At 37.7% G+C, this 22,828-nt stretch overlaps 1 protein-coding gene across 1 annotated transcript; it reads right to left on the bottom strand.

The window, feature by feature from the left end:
- Nucleotides 1–5,006: 5,006 nt before the first annotated feature.
- LOC309513057 (zinc-binding protein A33-like) lies at nt 5,007–21,181 on the bottom strand. Its single transcript, XM_082188849.1, has 7 exons — nt 20,510–21,181; nt 15,389–15,484; nt 14,007–14,237; nt 13,907–13,929; nt 13,707–13,825; nt 5,398–8,689; nt 5,007–5,332 (listed from the first exon to the last, which is right to left on the bottom strand). The coding sequence occupies exons 1-6, from the start codon at nt 20,909–20,911 to the stop codon at nt 8,184–8,186; spliced, it is 1,377 nt and encodes a 458-aa protein (XP_082044975.1). The 5' UTR covers nt 20,912–21,181; the 3' UTR covers nt 5,007–5,332; nt 5,398–8,183.
- Between the last annotated feature and the right edge of the window lie 1,647 nt (nt 21,182–22,828).

The raw sequence follows: 22,828 nt of genomic DNA on the forward strand, positions 1-22,828 counted from the left end.
CTACACAAAGCGAGTGTGTGTCACCCTCGCTTAAATAACGTGGGCAAGAGGACGCACACTGCCTGAATAGCTTCTCTTTTATTCACCATAAATAATACTCTTTTCACGGGACAGACAACACCAAATAGAACAGACAAGATGACATAGAGCGCTTGCTGAAGACCAGAAGCTAACATTTCCTGGTTCCTGTGACCCTTTTGTAGCTTCCGGATCACCGTCACATGCGACGTCACGGGTGACGTTGCACCAATCAAGATTGGAATAGTTCCATAGTTGACTTCAGACGCTTCATGCCGAAGGCATTCCCCAAAGTATCGAGTATCGATGCAGCGGGAGTTCCCTTTACGAAAGGGAACCAGTTAATGTTCGAACTTTGTCATCATTATTTTCAAATCCCTTTTCATCGAATTTGAGATTGTGCAGTTTCTGTTTTAGTTCCATGTTTTCAGTCCTTAACTGTTGACATTCATCCTCCAAAATCTTTATATACCTCTTGCATTGGTCACTATTGCAGTGTGTTAAATCGTTTGGTGTTGATCCAGTATCCGCTTGTTCGCCAAATTCTTCATGATTATCAGTTTGTGACAGATGTAGCAATCCTTGAACTGCATCATCAACTTTCCCAGCTTGCAGTCGTTTACGTTTCAAATTTTGCCTCCTGTCAAAATTTGCCACTGCATTCATAGTTTTCCTTTTCTTTGGTGTTGACACATGCATATAGTTGGCACGTAGTCCGGGTGGTAGGGATGATCACTTTTCGCACCTGCAACCAAAGATATTACATTGGGTCATTTATTTGTTCAATGGTATTAAAGTAAATTTGCTGGAAGTACACAGAATCACAGATGTAACTGTTTCTCTGATATAAGAGTTCAGGATTGTGATGTCATGTTGCTAAGCATTGTGGTATTAGTGGCAGGCTTTTTCCATAATAAATTAATGTAGGTATTAAAAGGTAAAATCCTGGTGTTAACGTTCACATAAAAACGTTTTGACATTGGGCTACAGTGTGTTAGCTAAATGCATTTACCAGTAGTGACTCTGAAGCTAACTGAGCAGTTCCACGGCTCTCTTCTCTACTCTTTGCTACTACTTTAATACTGTTTCTAGCTAATGTTGGTAGTTTTTTTTTTTTTTTACTGCTACAAAAAAAAAAACGTAGAAAAATGTAGTCAACCCATACACCGTTAGAACCGTGAAGAAAAAAATGCACAATATTTTTATCATAAAGGGCGACAGCTAAACGTTTGATTAACAATTGATTTTCTGTTTAAAGCAAATTTATATATAGGCATATATCGTAAAATTGGGAGCCTGGTGTGTCCGGCTAAGACAAGCTTACGTTATGTTGAATGCTTGGTAGTGCACACAAACATTGCGGATTTCTATGGCAACAGTGAATTTATAACATTTGATCCTGAACTCAGAGAAATCATTCATTAGCCTTCGAGGGGACAACTTACCTGATCCAAAATGAAGACTGTAAAGCCGCGTGTGTTGAGTTGGAAGCCAAACACCGCCATCAGCGTTTTGCCTGTTTATTGCCGCCAACCACTTGTTTCTCCGTTTTGTTTCTTTTGGGATACGGTATAAAGATATTGCTTTTGTATGATCCCGTATCTGATCATCGCATCCAACTGCACAGCATCGCTCGGGCATGATAGAAGAATAGATGAACAGATGAATATTTCGCGACGAGCTGTATTATCACCAGCGGTTTAGCATTTTCTATTCCGTCAAGATGGCTGCTCCAAGTGGCATGACGTCACGCGGGACATCCCTATATAGAGAAACCATATATATATATATATATATATACAAAGATTCCTCATTAGCGGCCATTTCAATATATATCTATGATATTGCAGATGCTGTTGTGGTGTCGTTCAGTCATCATGGATCACGATTATTGATTGCGAGTTCAGAAATTCCACAAAAAAAAACTTAAACATCGATCAACTGAGGCAAGCAAGCTTTGGGAAAAACAGAAATAAAACAAGGATCAATATTGGCGTGGAGTTTTCGAGATGGAGAGCTTCACGACAAACTTGGACTTGACAGAGACTCAGCTATCGCATGTGTTTTAATAGACAGGTAAGCAAATATATATGATTTATTGTACACATATTATATCAATTTGTTTGTAGCCTACTTCAGTAATGCTTTTTATCAAGTCTATGGCAGTGAAATTAAATACAGTATGTGTTGCATAAAAACATTAAGCCATAACTTGCAAATACTGTGGTTTCGTTCAAATGTACTTTTAGTACGATTGTTTTAAATGGGTAAAACTGTGCAGCATTAAAGGATTAGTTCACTTTCAAATAAAAATATCCTGTGATTTACTCTCCCCCACGTCATCCAAGATGTTCATGTCTTTCTTTCTTCAGTGGAAAAGAAATGAAGGTTTTTGAGGAAAACATTCCAGGATGTTTCTCCATATAGTGACTTCAATGGGGTCCAACGGGTTGAAGGTCCAAATGTGAGTTTCAGTGCAGCTTCGATACGAAAGTCTCGATACGATCCCAGTCGAGGAATAAGAGTCTTATCTAGCGAAACAATTGGCCACGTATTGCGTCATCACGTTGGAAAGGTCACGCGTGACGCCATCTCTCTAAGTTATTTGTCTGTATACTCTGGTTCAAAAAGGAAGGGAAGGGCAAAAAACTCCCTCTCCTTTCTCCTCTATCTTCAAAACGGTCCGACATATTTGTTTTAATTTATTATTATTTTTATTAAAAAAAAAATTGTGACCTTTCCAACGTGATGATGTAATGCCTGACGCATCTCAGAGATGGGACAAGACAGGCATTTGTGGTTAAAAAGTATAGAATTGTTTTGTTTTTTTCGAAAATGACCGATCGCTTCACTAGAAAATACCCTTATTTCTCGGCTGGGATCGTGTCGAAACTTTGAAGCTGCATTGAGACCTATGATTGGAAATCCAGACCTAAATCTGACAGATTATTGGTCTGGCACCGACTAATGAAACTCGGCCAGCTCAAGGGGCGGCACCAAGCATGCATTTGAAAATCTCACTGTGTCATAGATCGCACCTCTGTGGCTCTCTCCAATCACCAAAGATCAGGTTCACCTGAGTATTGAACTTCAATTCCCATCAGCCCCGTATCTAGGACTAATCACCTGCACAGGTGCATCCACTTATCCTCCCTATTTATACTGACTTTGAACTCTTGATCATTGCGAAGTCTTGTTTTGCCACGGCTGACATTTCTGAGCGTTTTCTCTGCATTGTATTGATTCCTGTATCCTGACCTCTGCCTGTTTACTTACTCTCGTGTTTTGTCTGCTGCCCGCCCTGACCTCTGCCTGGTATAGTTTATGATTCTCTGCTGCCTGCCCCGACTTCTGCCAAACACTGTTTGTGATTCTGGATTGCCTCTGATATTCTTGACACTGTTCCCTGATTTCTGCCTGTTCGACTATTCATCTAATAAACACTGCAAATGGATCCGAACGTCTCAGACCCATCATTACACACTGCACACAATTGGATAACACTACGACCAATCACAACAATAAACCCCATACGCTTAGCTACCAGCGGAGCTAACTGGTAGATTAGACTCTTGCCGTATCCGGTCGGCAAAACAGCAAAAAACGTCCTTCTTGCAAAGGAAGGATTCGAGCGGCGTCTTCTGTTCCTCTTTTAGATGAAAAGCCAAGTCTAACTCGTTCATTGTAGCGGCCAAAGCCGTTTCAAACAACTGGTGTTCCTCCATAGCCATCCTGCAATGTTTACTAATGACTTGGACGTCACAGCGCTGTCGTCATCTCGCCTCTGGCCCGCCTATATCAGATAACCTGATGTGATTGGTGCAGCTCGGATACAAGGGCATATTTAATGAGCATCATTACTCAATGCCAGAGCAACTCACTGAGCAAATTCAACTTGTGCTCTCGTGAGAACTCTGGATTTCCAGGGTATTGAGACCTATGATTGAGACTGACATTTGAACCCTCAACCTGTTGGACCCCATTGAAGTCCATTATATGGAGAAAAATCCTTGTTATAAATTTTACATTTAAATTCCTATTAATCCTAAAGTTGTGGGCTTCTTTTCACAGCAAAAGATCAGCTTGACCTAGACTATACCTGTCATGATTCCTGTCTTGTGTTCCCCTTATCTTGTGAGGACTTTTATGTTATTTCCTGTTCTGTGCCATGTTTTGTAATCCTTTGTAGTTTTTCTTGTTGATTAGTTCATGATTGATGTCATGGAGGAAAACCTCCACACTGGTATACCTTGCCGTACTCCCTCAATGGTCCTCTGGAAGATGGCAGGACTAGAAGAAACTCCAAAGGGTAAAACACGGTAAGTAAACAACCCCTTGTGGGTATTCACTGTGACATATTTCTTGGACTCTGCATCTAATGCAGTCTGATGGTAAGCACGGCTCATATCCAGTTTGGTGAACTTCTGCCCACCTGACAATGTTGCAAACAAATCTTCTATTCGAGGGATGTTGAACTGTTCCAACTTTGAAACTCGATTTACTGTTAGCTTGTAGTCGCCACATAGTCGTACTGTATTCTCAGACTTTAACACCGGCACTACAGGTGCAGCCCATTCAGAGGGTTTAACAGGTTCAGTGATGTTTTCTCTTCACAGGCGTTCTACTTCAGCTTCTACTTTTGCCTTCATTGCATAAGGAACTGGTCTGGCTTTGAAAAATATGGGGACAGCCTCCTTGTCTATATCATTTTATGTAGACAATTTAATAATTTATAATAGCGTGTTGTTTCAAAATGGATGAGGAAAATAGCACCTTGAACATTTCTGCAGCTCGTCAAACTACAAATGTGCGTCTGTCAAACGAAGGAAGAATGAAGGAGTTTCCAATACTGCCAGAAAGAAAGGTAAAATAAACAACATGTTACGTCTGTATCTGAATAAATAAAATGAATGCCATAAAATCACAATTTTATGGGAAGGATCTGGCTACTTGACAAATGAAAATCACAAATATGACACTTGTTAAAATAATTTTATAAATACAATTTATTAATATGTAATATCATTTTATCTCAAACAAATTAGAAAAAATAAAGGGTGTTGAACTCAAAAAGCTCTAAACGATTTTTAGATTGTTAAAACAGCAGGTCGGAGACCATTTAAAAAAGTTAAATATAGGCATGCCCTACACACACACACACACACACACACACACACACACACACACACACACACACACATAAAAAAAGTTAGGTTACAGTTCTGTCCCTGAGGGGGAAATAGCAGCGATTTGATGTTTTTGATTGATTTGATGTTATTGAACTCTGAAACCAGAACTAACAACTTTTTTTTGTCTTGAATGATTTGAATACACGCGTTCTCAAACCGCAACTGGCTCGACTACATGTTCAAGACTAACGTTAAAGATTGTTGCTATATGACCGAACATTTTACTGTACTAATCTTGTTAATGGATCCTAACATTTTGCATACAGGAGAAATGAGCTGCCCTGTCCAAACCCATGGGCTTCATCACATAAATGCAGTTCTGTCAGACAAGCTGTCCCACTTCACCATCATCTTCTGATTAATATTTCATAATTTATTATTAGGCCTATTATTCATGCAAATAGTGAGCAGTAAACTGGCGCATTTCAATTGCCTCATTATTCTCTGCATTTTTCAATGTGATGCGAAAGATACAATATAATTTGCGATATACGCGAACATTTAATCTTTCACTCTGAACATTAAATCACATAATCACATGGGTATTATTTATTTAAAACACATAGTTCAAGGGATTATCACTATTAGTCAAACTTTGTCAGAGATTTCAGTGAGTCGCAGAGAAACTGATCATTTGTTGTGAGGATCAGATTTATAAACATCTGAATCAAGTATTTCTATATTAAGTATTTCTATTTCATTCAACATTGTTGTGGATCAGCAAGAGCTTTTACATCCATTTATTTCAATGAACAAATGATCATTTCACCTCTATAACTTTTGACAGTCAGCCATACAGTTATATTTGATTCCTTAAAATTATTTGGTTTCAATCGATATTTCATCAAAAGTGTAAAAACGATGTATTATCTCTATTAAACTCGCTAACGGAACATCTCCCAGATTTAAATAAACCGGGGCATCTGACGGCTGTCCAGCTTCTGCATTCCTGTTTTAGTTGTAGCTCAAGTGTTGAGTAATATGATAAACACCCTTTAAAAGGTATTAAAATTCCTAAAAGACAAATTCAAATATCGCAACTTGCTGATGAACACGACAATTTCTCCTGATGATAGTACTGAGGTTTGGCTTTGAAAACCATTAATAGCTTCTCAAAATTCTCCAGATTGAATTAAAATTTGTCTAGATCCTACAACTTAAAGACAACAACCAATCCACTGTGTAATATTCCTGTTAAAGGTGTGGTAGCCTATTTGGGAATTAAAATCACTAAAAACACTGATGTAATGGTCAAGTCTAATTTCAGGCCTGATATTGAAAAAATGCAAAATAAATATAACTCATGGTTAACAAGAGATCTCTATATTTCAGGGACAATAGTGAGTAAGGCAGAATGTATGTGGAGAGCAGCTCTTCTCTCTTCATTAGTGCCTCAAAGGAGAAATGCTCACAAATAGAGGAATTACTCTTTCATTTCATCTGGAGAAACAAACCTCATAAAATTAAGAAAAGTGTCCTTGATGATCAATTATCTGATGGTGGGTTAAATGTTCTTAATTTGACTATTTTCAATCAAATCTTAAATTAATTGGCTTAAAATTGGCTTTTTTAAATTTTATTTTTATCAAACAAATATATTCAATATCGTCCCTTTTTTTTAAAAAACTTGGGTTATTAATTTTTTTTTTTGCAATGTCCTTCTATAACTGGTAAACTTCCTATTGCTTTGGCCAATTATCACAAACAAGCATTCCTGTTCTGCTCACTTTTGTACAAACACAGTTTTGGTGTTTTATCTGGAATAATGGTGATATCATTCATAATAAGAAGTCGTTGTACATGGAGAATGTAGAAAAGTTAGAATAGTTTAATGAGAGTAATACAAATAACACCAGGACAGGACGGGCAACACACACTTAATACAACATAGACCGAACTTATAAAGCAAACACACACGAGGATAATAATAGAACACAGCTTACACGGATAAACTACATAATGATGACAATTCCCCTCATTTTATTTCAAAATATATATATATATTTTTGTAAATGAAAAATAATTAAACAAAGTAATTAAGGCTATCCCCAATGGCACAATTATCTTAACCCAATTCTCAAATGTATATATTATTAACAATCTTACAAAATCCCCAACTTTTTGTAAATGGTCTCTCCTGATTTGATTATCGTTTTAATAACAATTTTATAAGAAATTCCTTTAATGTCAGATCCAATCCTTCATGTAAATCAAAATGGCTTAAACCTCATTGTATATCTTGGCATTACCATATAAATATGTTATTTCTAATAAAGTAAAATAAATAATTTACTAAATTGTTCATAGATGTTATCCTGTAAATGCAGCCATTAGTAGATATATTCATACTGTTTGTCATTAATGTACTTTTTGTAACACATAATTTGAAGATATTGAACATTTCATTTTTTTATTGCCCCTTTTCTATTTCTTTTAGGACTGACTTTAAAATAGACATGACACACAAAAACTCAACAGAACTCTTAATTTAGAACCTCATGACATTTTTCTTTGATTTCAAAACCCATGTTTTTTTGAAAAACAAAATGTTATGATTAATCTTAGTTATTTTGGCAAAGTTTTATATTCTAAAACACAAAAATAACTCAAAAGAAACCCTCATATATTACCTTTTATAATATTGATCTCATAACATACTTTGAAACTCTTTCAAACATAAAATCACAAAACAAAAAGCTTTTAAAAATATGTAATAAAATCAAAAGCTTTTCAAATTCATGTAACATGCCGTAATATTATATAGCACCTTTTATCACAGTATTGTTTTTTAATGTATTTTTTTATTATTCTTTGTTGTACATACTTTGAACTGTCCCACGATGCCTTGTGATCATCACGGCCCAATCACAGCCACCGTACTGATATTCAGATCAACAGCACTCTTACTCATTTGATATGGATTAAATATTGGAAACATGGTGAAAGCAGGAAGATCCAGATCTACAGGAGTGACGTTTACTGACTATTGACCGGTAAGATCCTCAGAGAGGAATAACAGCAGAAGAATGGAAAGAGTGTGTGAGTGAAGGTGGTTGTGAATGTGTGTAGATGTGTGTTAGTTACAGGATCAGAGAACGACACCGTTCCTCCGTCATAGTCCAGATTCACTCTCACACGATCAAGCTTCTGTTCAACATGAAAACCAGAACCAAAATACAGTCTGTACTTATTATACCGCACATTATACTGCACACTCCAGACATCAGTGTTCCAAACACTTCCCTTCCGCTGGTTTGATGCTGTAGTTACTCCAAGTCTCCAGGCTGAACTCTCTTTAACCTCCACATCCCAGCAGTGTGTTCCTGAGTTAAAACCCTCTGAACCCAGAACACAGAGACACCGGTCAAATCTCTCTGGATTATCAGGAAGAGTTTGATTGATCCCGCTGTATCTCACACTGGTCAGATCATCAGACAGGACGAGACGTGGATGAGCCGTGTTTGGATCCAGAATCACAGGAGCTGATGAGACACAATCAACAGATGCTTTTATTCTGATCTTCATATAATGATCAAGAGTGAACCCAACACAGATTATTATGAATTATGACACTCGTCCTGTTGATCAAACACATTTTCCTCTGATCACTGTCAGTGCTGTTATTAGTTTCACACTCGTTTTTATCATCAGCGTTTAACGGCATCAACTACAAACATTAAATATGAGATTCAGACATTTGTGTCCATCAAGAGAAACTGATACTTTGGGAAAGTTAAATAACAATAAATCAATGAGATCTGTTGAGATTTATGCTGTAGATGAAGAACTGTAAGTGTGTGTCTGATCTTCAGCAGCATCTGATCATCTTCATTTTATTGGCTCTTATAGTCAAGTCAAGTCAAGTCAAGTTTATTTGTATAGCGCTTTTCACAATACAGATTGTATCAAAGCAGCTTCACAGTATTAAATTAAAATAATACAACAAAGTTTGTTTCAAGAGGAATTTATTGATTGATAAAATTAAATTAAATATCCCCAAAATATCCCCAACTGAGCAAGCCAAAGGCAACAGTGGCAAGGAACCGAAAAACTTCATCAAGTGACCTAATGGTGTCCTAAAACTCCATCAGGTGACCTAATGGAGAAAAAAAAACCTTGGGAGAACCCAGGCTCAGTCTGGGGCCAGTTCTCCTCTGGCATTTATGAGCTAGAGGCCGGATTGTAGTTTGAACTGTAGGATTATATGAATGCCTGGCTGAAGAGATGCGACTTTAATCTAGTTTTAAACTGGGAGAGCGAGTCTGAGCAACGAACAGTATCAGGAAGACTATTCCAGAGTTTTGGAGCCAAATGTGAGAATGCTCTCCCTCCTTTGGTGGTTCTGGATATCCTAGGTATGACCAAAAGCCTTGAATTTAGTGATCTTAAAGAGCGCGGTGGATTATAGGGTGATAGAAGATCCGTTAAATAGACTGGAGCTAAGCCGTTTAGGGCTTTATAGGTCAGTAGCAATACCTTGTAATTAATACGGAACTTTATAGGTAACCAATGCAGTGATGATAAAATCGGTGTTATATGATCATATTTTCTTGATCTAGTAAGAACTCTAGCGGCGGCATTTTGGACTAACTGTAGCTTGTTTATTGAGGATGCAGGACAACCAGCTAGTAAAGCATTACAGTAATCCAGTCTCGAGGTCATGAATGCATGAACTAACTTTTCTGCATCAGAAACTGATAGCATATTACGTAGTTTAGCAATGTTTCTAAGGTGGAAAAATGCTGTTTTTGTAACATATGAAATATGATTTTCAAAAGACAGGTTGCAATCGAGTATAACACCCAGGTCTTTTACTGTAGAGGATAAAGTAACAGGACATCCTATGATGTTAAAGTTGTATTGTGCGAGGTTTTGTGGGCGGTTTTTTGAACCGATAAGTATTACCTCTGTCTTGTCTGGATTTAATAAAAGAAAATTACGCGTCATCCAATCTTTTATATCTTTAACACACTCTGTCAATTTGGAAAATTTTGCGTTTTCATCCGGCCGTGATGAAATATATATTTGAGTGTCATCAGCATAACAATGGAAACTAATTCCATGTTTCCTTATAATATTTCCAAGTGGCATCATATATATTGAAAATAACAGAGGGCCTAATACAGATCCCTGCGGCACTCCATAGTTTACTGGAGTTATGATCGATTTTTCTCCATTTAAATAGACAAAATGGTAGCGGTCAGATAGGTATGATTTGAACCAGCTTAGTGCTTGTCCTTGAACACCAGTATAATTTTGTAGTCGATCTAAGAGTATTGTGTGATCTATAGTATCGAACGCAGCACTAAGATCAAGTAAAACTAGTATTGAGATACAGCCTTGGTCAGAAGCTAAAAGTAAATCATTTGTGATTTTAACGAGCGCAGTTTCAGTGCTATGATGCGGTCTGAATCCAGACTGAAACTTTTCATAGATCTCATTTTGTTGCAAGAAAGAGCCCAGTTGAGCGGACACCACTTTTTCTAATATTTTAGACATAAATGGAAGATTTGAAATGGGTCTATAATTTGCTAGATTATTATGATCTAATTGTGGTTTCTTAATGAGAGGTTTTATAACTGCCAGTTTAAATGTTCTTGGAACATGACCTAAAGATAAAGACGAGTTAATAATATTGAGGAGAGGATCTTCCACTACAGGTAACACTTCTTTCAGTAGTTTAGTTGGTATAGGATCTAATAAACATGTTGTTGTTTTAGATGAAGTGATAAGTTTATTTAACTCTTTTTGTTCTATAGTTGTAAAGCACTGTAATTGTTCTTGCGGGGTGATAATTGAAGCTGAATTATAAGGCGCGATTGAAGATTGAACGTTTACAATTGTGGTTCTGATGCTTTCTATTTTCTCAGTGAAGAAGTTCATGAAATCATTACTACTGAACTGTAACGGGATATTTTGTTCGGGTGACGTCTGTTTATTTGTTAGTCTAGCCACGGTGTTAAATAAAAACCTTGGATTGTTTTGGTTGTTTTCTATTAGTTTGCGGAGGTGCTCAGCCCTGGCCGCTTTTAGGGCCTTTTTATAACGTGACATACTGTCTTTCCACGCGATTCTAAAGACCTCTAAATTAGTTTGTTTCCATTTACGCTCTAAAATACGCGTTTCTCTCTTTAAAACATGCGTAGTATTGTTATACCATGGTGCTTTATTTTTCTCTCTGACCTTTTTTTATTTAATAGGTGCAACCACATCCAATGTTCTAGAGAGAATGGTGCTCATAGTGCTAGTTAGTTCTTCTAGTTCATCTGTTTGTTTGGGTTCAGGCAGCAGCTGAGACAGATTAGATAAGCAATTTGAGAAATTATCTATGGTGGATGGGAGGATTGTTCTGCCTGGTTGATAACGCGACGCCGCATGACATATTACAGCAGTACGTAATATGCAAGTTACCATGTAGTGATCAGTGACTTCATCACTTTGTGGAATGATATCTATATCGGTTGGATCGGTTCCATGTGATATAATTAAATCGAGTGTATGATTAAGACGATGTGTTGGTCCGGTGACGTTTTGCTTGACCCCAAATGAATTTAATAAATCTGTAAACGCAGCTCCTAACGCATCATTTGGATTATCTACGTGTATGTTAAAATCTCCAACAATTAGTGCTTTATCGACATTGACTAATAGGTCTGAGAGAAAATCTGCAAACTCTTTTAGGAAATCAGCGTAAGGCCCTGGCGGTCTATATACGGTAGCCAAGGCTAGAGATAATAGGGATGTTTTTCTAACATCTAAGAGCGTAACATTTAGTACAAGTACTTCAAATGAAATAAACTTATAACCCGTTTTCTGGGTAACATTTAGAATATCTTTATAAATGGTTGCAACACCTCCGCCACGACCAATCAGACGGGGCTCATGCTTATAACAGTATCCAGGAGGAGTAGACTCATTAATACCGAAATAATCATTTGGTTTAAGCCAGGTTTCAGTAAGGCAAAGTATATCGAAGCTATTATCTGTGACTATTTCATTTACAATAACTGCCTTAGGTGTGAGTGATCTAATGTTTAGAAGACCTAGCTTTAGAAATAGTTTTTGTTTACTAATAGCAACATTTTCTGTTTTAATAACAATTAGATTTTTCCTAGATCCTGCATTAGATTTATTATTTGATCTCACTAAACGAGGAATAGACACGGTTTCTATGCAATGTTCTACACTAGTATTTATATCAGTTGAATTGGTGCAGCAGAGACTATGATTTGGACTTTTGGTTACTAGTCAAAGGGTATTTAACATTTTGGAGATGTTATCTGACAGAAGATCCGCTCCGAATCTGCTTGGGTGTAAGCCATCAGCACGGAAAAGCCTAGGACGCTCCCAAAACAGATTCCAATTATTTACAAAGAGCAGTTTCTGCTCATTGCACCATGACATTAACCATTCATTTAGCGCAAATAATCTGCTGAACTTTTCATGCCCTAGTCGGTACGTGGGAAGCGGTCCTGACACAATGATCGTTGTTTCAGGCGATGTGCTGCGTACCGTATCGATTAGATTCCTGAAGTCTTTCTTCAGAATCTCCGTCTGGCTTTAGTCTGTGTTTTGTTTTGTTTTATAGTCTGTGTTTTGTTTTAAATTAGTTTATTATGACTGTCTGTTGTGTTTGACTTACAATCATGAATCACCTTCAACACTTCCTTGCCACACCCTAGCAACCATTGTCGAGCACCCTAGCAACCCAAATCCAAAGAGGGATATCTTGTAATCTGAATGTCATAGAGGAGTTGCGGTTGGTTTATATCATTCATACTGGCAAGCAGCCTTTGAAGTAACATCATTTGCAGCTGCCAAGCCACTCCCTAGCAACTAAACAGAGTACCCTAGCAACTGTTCAGCAAGACCTATATCTCTGCACCAGAACATCGTAGAGACATGGTGGTTGGCTCCTTTGACTAATGCTAGCAAACAAGACTTCCATCATGCTTCACATGCTAGCAGCTACATGCTAATAGCGATTAACTAAGTGTTGAAACATGTGAACAATGCTAGCTAAAACGCAGTAGCAGTATTCAAATCATGTTAGCACCATGTTAACAACATGTTTATTATGCTAGAATCATGTTAACAACTTGTTGATCATATTAGCATCTTGTTAAAACATGCAAACAACATGGTGATTGTGTTAGCATCATGCTAAGAACATGCTAATCATGTTAACAACATGTGTCAGCATCTACCTAGTTTCAAGTTTTGCCACTGCTAGCACCCCTCATATTTTCTTCAGGAAATGTACATTATTGTTATTTTTATTATTATTATTCTGAGACAAATTTTTTTTTAATTGTAACCTCCTAACAAAACATCAAATGCATCTATCTATCTATCTATCTATCTATCTATCTATCTATCTATCTATCTATCTATCTATCTATCTATCTATCTATCTATCTATCTATCTCTGTCATGAAGAGCCTCTAACTCTCCACCCATCCATCATGTCCAGCTCAGATCTCCTGCTGTCAGACTCACTGTTTTGGACGATATCCTGCATCTTCTTCCAGACTCTGAACGGCAGGTTGCCCAAGTATCTTGGCACATGAATCAAAGCTCCAGAAGCCATCTGTGGATCCGGCTGTGAGCTCTGGACTCTGTAAGAACATTAAGGAGTCAGAACTGAAGTGGCTTTGGATCAGAACCTGAGAGACCAGAGACAGGAGCAGATCACTCACCTTTCCATTGAGACTGGAAACTCCTGCAGAACAAACACACCATTTATCATCAAGAACTCAATCAATCATCAATCAATCAACCAATGATCTGAAATCAGACCTTCAGAAAGCAGACGTCATTGGCTTTCATCATCTCCTCCATGTCTTTGATTGTGTGTGAAAGAGCTGAGATGTGTGTGTTCATCTCCTCCAGCTTCTCCTTCATCCTCTGCTTCTTCTGCTCCTCTTCCTCCCTCAGTGCAGTGACTGTAGCTTCTTCTTCATCTCTGAGAAACTGATGAAGCTTCTCAAACTGCTGTTTAATCTGACGCTCTGTGTGCTCAGCTTGAGACTGAAATCACATCACATTCACTTCAATCATCTCAATCGACACCAGGCTTGGGAGGGTTACTTTAAAAATTTTATTCCGTTACAGTTACAAATTACTTCATAAAAAAAGTATTCAGTAACGTAATCCAAGTACTATAATATGAAAGCAATGTAACTGATTACTTTTGGATTACTTCAAGGTCACGTATATAAATAAAGTCAAGCAAGAAGAAATATTATTAAAAAAATAAAAAAATAAAAACTTTTATTTATTAAGAATTTGGTCCAGTGTACAATATTTGCAAAATATACACACAGGCCTGAATATATATTTATGTAAAGGGCTATACAGACATCTAGTGGCTAATGTATGGTATTACAGATTATTTTGTTTTATTTTTAAATAAAAAATAAAAACACAATATTAAAAAATTTTACACAATCTACATATTAGTTTATTTTAAAATAGGCCTACACGTTGACTAAATCCGTGATCTCTCTTAATTTGCCTGACTGAACTTGGGGCGTTGGCAGTGGGAGTTCCCCTACGTTACCTAGACAGCGAACATCCCATTACGTGAGAAAAGATTAAGAAAGGACATTTTGGGTACTAAAAAAGCTACTCTCCTAATTTCTACAAAATAGCAGTTGAATTTCTATGAATTAAAAGCGATTTTACCCGCAGGCATCGTTTCTACTAGCAGCAGTGATTCACTCTGCGTCTGAGGAGATTGTAGAAAGCTGTTATTTGCCAGAACCAGGAACTACTGTATAATCAAGCAGCGCTTAATATAGTGTTATTATGCCAAAATACTTATTTATTTAGTTTTAAATGAAACCATTGTAATCCTGAAAGTATTCCCCCTTTTTTCAAAATGTAACTATAATCTGATTACTACGTTTTTTTGACGTAACTGTAACGGATTAAAGTTACTGGATTTTTGTATCCTGATTACATAACGCCGTTACATGTATTCCGTTACTCCCCAACCCTGATCGACACACATCATTAATATCCAAGATAAACTCGGATACCCGACATAAAACGGATCCAGAAGCAGATTGCTGCTAGTCATTTACAGAAATAATAAACTAGAATCGATTATATCAAATCATAACTGTATATAGTGATCCAACAGCTGTAATGAAAATTACTCGTTTCTGTTTCCTCACCTTGATGTGTTGAACTGTTTTCTCAAACTCTCCTTTCAGTTTTTCATTACGTTTAAGTTTCTCCTGTAAGGACTCTAGAGCTGTATTGAGCTCCTCCTAGAATTGAACAAAAATACATAAAACTCCAGATTACAGTGAAGAGAAGACAAAACAGTGATATGATCATATAATGCCGTGAAAAAGTATTTGCCCCCATCCTGATCTCATACTAAATTGATTCAGAAATTGCAATCTGAGTAAACACAATGTACAGTTTGTAAATGACAATTTTATTTATTGAAACAAAAAAGTTATCCAATATCCGGCGTGAAAATGTATTTTATGGAAGTAGAATAATGTCAAATGTTTTTGAAATAAAAAGCCTGTTGAATTGCACTACTTGAAAAAAAATAGGCATTGCATTAGCCATGCTTGCATTTTAATGCATTGTATTTTTAGTGCTTACATTTTTATGGGCTGAAATTCAACATGGTTGAATATTTAAGCTGTGAATATTTCAATTAAAAACATTTCAAACACCTTTTCATTATTAAAAATTCAATAATCCATATTCACCTTTCATATTTCACTTCCAAAATATTCAAACTGTTTAAAAATAATATTCAACAGGCAATTTTCGGTCCATTTTATTTCGCTTTGCAAATTCGCTTCCACAAATTCAGTGGTTCAAATTCGACAGTAAATTCAACATTGACGTCCAGGAACTGCAGGAAAAGCAGTAGATTGCCGAGCATACTCTCCATCTGCTGTTAGTCTACCTCACCAGCAGATGGTGCAAAAGCGTGTTGAAGATCAGCAACAGTTAGAACAAGTCATTCATTACAGCAATGTAAGTGTATTTGTGATTATTATGACGGCTGTTTTATGTTAAATCCAGTGTCTTCACGGTTACTTTTCCTGTGTAGCCTATACATGCATCTTTCTCTACCGTGAACGAGATTATAATGTTATTCCCCGATGCGGATATACAGATCCAATGTTACATTTTTGAGGCTGACATATATTTCTCTTGGTTGTTTAGTTGCCTTAACTTTATATTGTGGCGATGTGCTGCATGCAGGCTATTAGGGTTTCCCTCAATACTTAAGGATTCCCCTGCTGGACATATACAACGCTTAACGTAGCTTAATGGACTACAGTGATGTAAAAGACCAAACTCGCAGGCAAGCAGATGGACTCAGAATAACGCGCAAAGCTTAATGCTGAGCGTTTCACAGTGATACTGGCATATGGCTTGATGTTGGACATTCGCACATTTAGGGACCGTCTCTAAAGTGTATACGACTTTGGTATACACGTTTCTAACTCCGATAGCATTTGAATAGAACGACTTACAGTCATAAAACCTACTGTAAAGTGTTCATTTAGTGTCAGGCATAATGCGCACCCTTTGGATTTTTGATATGTATTCAAATAAATTTAAGTTTGCTATTGAAGTTAGAAACGTGTATGCCAATGTTGTATGCAACTTTAGAGACGGTCCCTAAATGTGCGAATGTCCAATGTCAAGCCAATTTTTACATTTAGTCATAGCAGTCGCTTTTATCCAAAGCAATTTACAGTTAAACTAACAATAGGAGGACAATATGCAAGTGCTGTGACAGTTTAAGCTAATGCAATACACGTATGCATTCTATATGTATGTGTTGATTTTATGCCAGTATATCACGAAACGCTCAGCATGAAACTTTGCGCGTTAAGTTCATATTCTGAGTCCATCTTCTTGCCTGTAGCCTATATAATAGCCTACAGCCTACTTCCCTAATAAGGTGCAAGATTGGTCTTTCATATCACTATCAACGGAAGGGAAATCCTTGAGTATGAGGTATTGAGGGAAACCGATTATAATCCTGTTCATGGTAGAGAAAGCTGATGACATGTAGAATACACAGGGAAAGTAACAATGAAGTTATTGAATGAAACATAAACACAGCTTTTGTGTGTTTATCATCTTTTCCGCATATACTGACACATAATCATTTTCATTTTATGAATGAATGTCTTCGTCAACAACAAGCGCTTTTGCACCATCTGCTGGTGAGGTAGACTAACAGCAGATGGAGAGTATGCTCGGCAATCTACTGCTTTTCCTGCAGTTCCTGGACGTCAATGTTGAATTTACTGTCGAATTTGAACCACTGAATTTGTGGAAGTGAATTTGCAAAGCGAAATAAAATGGACCGAAAATTGCCTGTTGAATATTATTGGTTGTATTTTTAAACAGTTTGAATATTTTGGAAGTGAAATATGAAAGGTGAATATGGATTATTGAATTTTTAATAATGAAAAGGTGTTTGAAATGTTTTTAATTGAAATATTCACAGCTTAAATATTCAACCATGTTGAATTTCAGCCCATAAAAATGCAAGCCCTAAAAATACAATGCGTTAAAATGCAAGCATGGTTAATGCAATGCCTATTTTTTTTTCAAGTAGTGCAATTCAACAGGCTTTTTATTTCAAAAACATTTGACATTATTCTACTTCCATAGTATTTGCCCACGTAGTTACTAATTCCTCAAATCTATGAAACTGCATTTATAATGTAGTTCAGCTGGACTAAACACATCCAGTCCTGATCACTGCAGTCCTGTTCAATCAAATCAACACTGAAGCCTGATTGGTTCTCGTCTGTGCATCTGTACAGACAAATGGCTTTTCAGCCCACTAAAACGGACGGGGCCGACTGCATATTTAAGTTCTGCTGAAAACTAATTTCATCAGAATATTTCTCCTTCAAGTGCAAAGTTTATCTCCTCGCTGTCTCCAAAGAGAAGATAGGAGCCTTTCTGCTCACCGTTGAAATGAGACTCAAGCAGCGGATTAACGGCGCTTCGACACCTGTAGCTCTGTGCTTTTCCCCTGCGGCTATCCAACTCTTCAAGAGAAAATATCATTATTAAAGGGGTCATATGATGCGATTTCTTCTTCATTTTGACTTCAAAGTACGCTGGTACGATTTGTTACTCTAAACTACGCAAAAACCTGGTGACGCCACTGTGCACGTGCAGTTCTCAAATCAAGCAACAGCAAAATAAGCGGAGTTCGGCCAATCATAGCGCTGGGTTCATTCCCCATTTAGCAAGCGGGGATGATTGACAGATGTGTAAGGCCTATCATTAAAAAGAGACCTGAAATCGACACTAATAAAGAATCCCGCTTGATCCCCCTTCCACTCCCGCGGCTGGCCTCCCGCGGTACTTCTTACTCCTGAAGGTAAACAGGCTGGGGTGGATGTGGAAAGTTGAAATATTGTATTGAGTTAACTTAATCCTCTGGATTTGATGATCACACGGACCGCATGGATTATCTTAAAATACTCAGTTATTCATGGTCACTCAGAAAAGAGGAAGACATCATTCAACCATGCAAATAATAAAATGCTTAAGTAATGCTGAACAATTAATCTTAATAAATTTGAAATCGCTATGGCTTAGTGATTATGAAAGTGATGTGATTTGTGGATTAAGCTACCGATAAGCGCGAATCTGGAGAAACAGGCGTTTATTTATTCATTCTCAGTGTTGAGAAACGTAGCCTTCATGTGTTACGTTATTGTGTTAATAATAACTTAAGTGCAGTACCTAATTATGTTACATATTTACGGGCTAAGTTTAAATTTAGTTCTTGCTTGTTTTTTTTTTCTGTCAAAATGTCAAAAAGCATTTTGTATTATCCATCCGTGTTTTTAAAATTTGTTAAATGACGGACGTTTTACTGTTAACGCGAATTCACGTATGATTGCGCGATATAAGTACTGAATTGCTGCGGAGCTCTCCGGCATCCGGCAAAAATAGAAGCTCTGCGTATCTGCTCTGGAGGGCTGCGGATCGCCGGAGTTGAAACGCAGCCGTTCCGCATTCAGTGAAAATACACACATTGACTTTAATGGAAACCTATTGACTCCGCCGCCGTTCCGGAGCGGATCCGCAGCCGTTCCGCAGTTGGTGGAAATTAGGGTTAACACTTCAGTCTCGGACAGCGATGGTCACGTCCTCCGAGCTGAAGCACAAGCTCTGCTAGCGAAGGGCGACTCAAGCTTTTACAGCCGCTTCTTCCTCTTTCCAAAGAAGGATGGCGACCTCAGGGTCATCCTCGATTTGAGATGTCTGAACTGTGCTCTGATAAGACGGCCGTTCAGAATGCTAACTTTGAAACAATTCCTTTTACAGATCTGATTGGTTTTTATCAGTGGATCTGAAGGACACATACTTTAATATCCAAATTTCCCCTTATCACAGTTCTTGAGATTCACGTTCGAAGGGGTGGCTTACCAACCTACAGTCCTACCATTCTGACTGTCTCTTGCTTCACGCACTCTTATGATATTCGTGGATGCGGCCCTCTCCCCCTGAGACAGATGGGAGTTCGCATCCTGAATTACCTCAATGATTAGTTGTTTTTGGCCTAATCGAAGGCCTGATCACACAAAGATCTTTGCTCCTCACAACGGCCGACCTTCGACCTCTCTCGCAAAAGACACCCTTCTGCTGGCTCTGGCATTGGTCAAGCGAGTTGGTGATCTGCAGGCTCTTTCAGTGGACGCATTCTGCCTCGAGTTTGGGCCTAATGACAGTAAAGTCCTCCTTAGACCAACACAAGGCTATGTGCTTAAGATGCTTTCCACACCCTTTAGAGCTCAGGTAATAAAGCTCTCTTCCACTCAGCACTAGTAGCACGACGCTCTTGGATTGCGTTCCCCATAAGTGTCAGCTACTTATGCAAGGGGAATGAACCGTATCAAAAGGGAATGTTCCAGTTACTAACGTAACCCTGTTTCCCTGAGATAACAGGAATGAGTATTGTCTAGTTTGTCGTTCTACTGTACACAAGTCACCGCTGCCGCTTATCAGTAGAAAGATTCGGCTTTCGGTGTGACTTAAATAGGCAGTCGGTCCTGTCCGTTTTGGCGGACTGAAAAGTCATTTGTCTGTGCAGATACACTGACGTGAACCAATCAGGCTTCAGTATTCAGGGAAAAACTAAGTTTTCCTCATAAGCGTCAGTTGCTGATGCAATGCTCATGATCTCAGGGAACCGAGGTTACGTTAGTATCCGGAACGATCTGTGTTTATGACTTGTAATGGTTCTTTACATGTGAATCAAGAAACATTTGTCTTACCTTATATGATGAAACCACTTCACTGATGGGTCTGAATTTATGATTGTCATGTTGTTTTGAATCTCTGCACACTAAACACACAGGCTGTTTGTCCTCCAGACAGAAGAGTTTGAGTTTCTCACTGTGTAAACTGCAGATCTCCTCAGACCCTGATGAACGCCTCTCATTTCTCTCCTTCAGTAACGACTCACACAAGTTTTTTAACACAAGATTACATGGAGGATTAGATCTTGAGGATCTTCTCCTGCAGACAGGACACTCCTGAGATTCCTTGGTTCTCCAGAACTGTTGAAGACACTCTTTACAGAAACTGTGACTACAGGATAAAAGAACAGGAGCCTTGAAGATTTCATGACACACAGGACAAGAAAGTTCTTCTTCAGATACATTTAGTGAAGCCATTTTCACTGTTTGAGCTCCAGCAATCTAAACTTACTTTCACTTTCTGAACGACGGTTTAAAAAACAAATCCCCATGAGAATCACAAAGATCAGAAACAAACTTGTTCAGAAACAAACTTCTCAAATTCTTCTATAAAGTATTTCCCCTTCGTACTCCACTGATCGCTGATTCTTTATTGCTTTTGTCGAGACAAAGTCCATATGGCAGAAAAGAGAAATAACAAGTCAGCCTCTTCCTGGTTAGTGTTGTAAGAGGGTGGAGCTTCTGATCAAGTTGGTGTGTTGAAACAGGTCAAAGAACAACATCAGTGTCCTGTACCATGATGGTAGTTGAACAAACTCAGAGTTACAGGATGAGTTGACAAAACCAAACCAATCCAACCAGGCTTTGTTGGTACCATGATGCTGTTCATCAACATTCAACATTTCAGTGCAAGTAAAAGTTGTGAAGTTAGTTTATACAGTTGATAAAGGTATAGAGAGAATTGAACATTTGTGACCCTGGATCACAAAACCAGTCACGAGTCGCACGGGTATATTTGTGGCAATAGCCAACAATACATTGTAAGGGTCAAAATTATCGATTTTTCTTTTATGGCAAAAATCATTTGGATATTAAGTAAAGATATTTAGTAAATTTCCTACTGTAAATATATAATATATAATGAGTGAATGCAGCACAATCGCGAACACAAATGGACAACTTTAAAGGAGATTTTTTTCAATGTTTTGTTTTTTCTGCACCAACAGATTCCAGATTTTCAAATAGTTGTATATCGGCCAAATATTGTCATATCATAACAAACCATATATCACTGGTAAGCTTATTTATTCAGCTTTCAGGTTATGTATAAATCTCAATTTAAGAAAATTGACCCATGTGACTGGTTTTGTGGTCCAGGGTCACATTTAAGCTCACATGCAGTCATGCAGATAATAGCTTTATCTATTGATTCTAAAGCGTATTTATATTACCTTCATATATTTATTAAATTAAATAATAATTTATATAATAAATAATAATGTGCGTAATAATAATTGATCAACTAAAATGGTACATGTGTGATCGATTAAGGGTGCAATAATTACATAAATAATATCTAAATCATACAAAGTTAGGATTCTAAATAAGCATTACTAAAAGCCGGACGATTTTGTCTTTAAAAGTCATTTGCTGTGTAGTGATCTTTAATTTGGAGTGGAAACAAGTGGAGTGACTTTATCGCATCAGACATGTGACACTTTGCTCACAGCTGATTGGTCCGAGTTTGGTTTGCAACCTCTCACCTGGAACATCACCTGACCCGAACCAGGTTACCGTGGAGCGTTAGTTACTATGGCGATGAACACGCTAAAAGCCAAACCACTTTCATAGTGCCTAAAACCCAGGGTTGGTGCAAACTAACCTGAAACACACCTGGCTATCCCCCTAAACCGGCTTCATAGTACAGGCCCCTAGACTATACCTGTCATAATTCCTGTCTTGTGTGGACTTTTGTTATTTCCTGTTCTGTGCCATGTGTGTGTGTGTGTGTGTGTGTGTGTGTGTGTGTGTGTGTGTGTGTGTGTGCGCTTGTTGTCAGTTTTGTTTGCCTACCTTGCATGTGTCTGCATTTATCAGTTTTGCCTGGATTTACTTTTATTATGTTTGTTTGAAAAAAAGTTTTCTGCATCTGGATCCCACTCTCATTCCTCAACAGCCACTGTTATGATATCCCACTGAGCAGTACATAAATAACACACACATATTTATTTCTCTGATCACTGGACGCGGCTGTGTTCAAGAGGTAACAACGATATAAATACTGTTCGTTTTCTCACACAAACCGCTCGTTTCGTGTCTTAGGCCATCAATGTGTACTTACGATGGGGAATTGTGTAATTTGGACGATGGGGAATTGTTTTAATTTGGACTCTG

Source organism: Leuciscus leuciscus (genome assembly GCF_965113295.1).
Source record: "Leuciscus leuciscus genome assembly, chromosome: 13".
Classification (NCBI taxonomy): domain Eukaryota; kingdom Metazoa; phylum Chordata; class Actinopteri; order Cypriniformes; family Leuciscidae; genus Leuciscus; species Leuciscus leuciscus.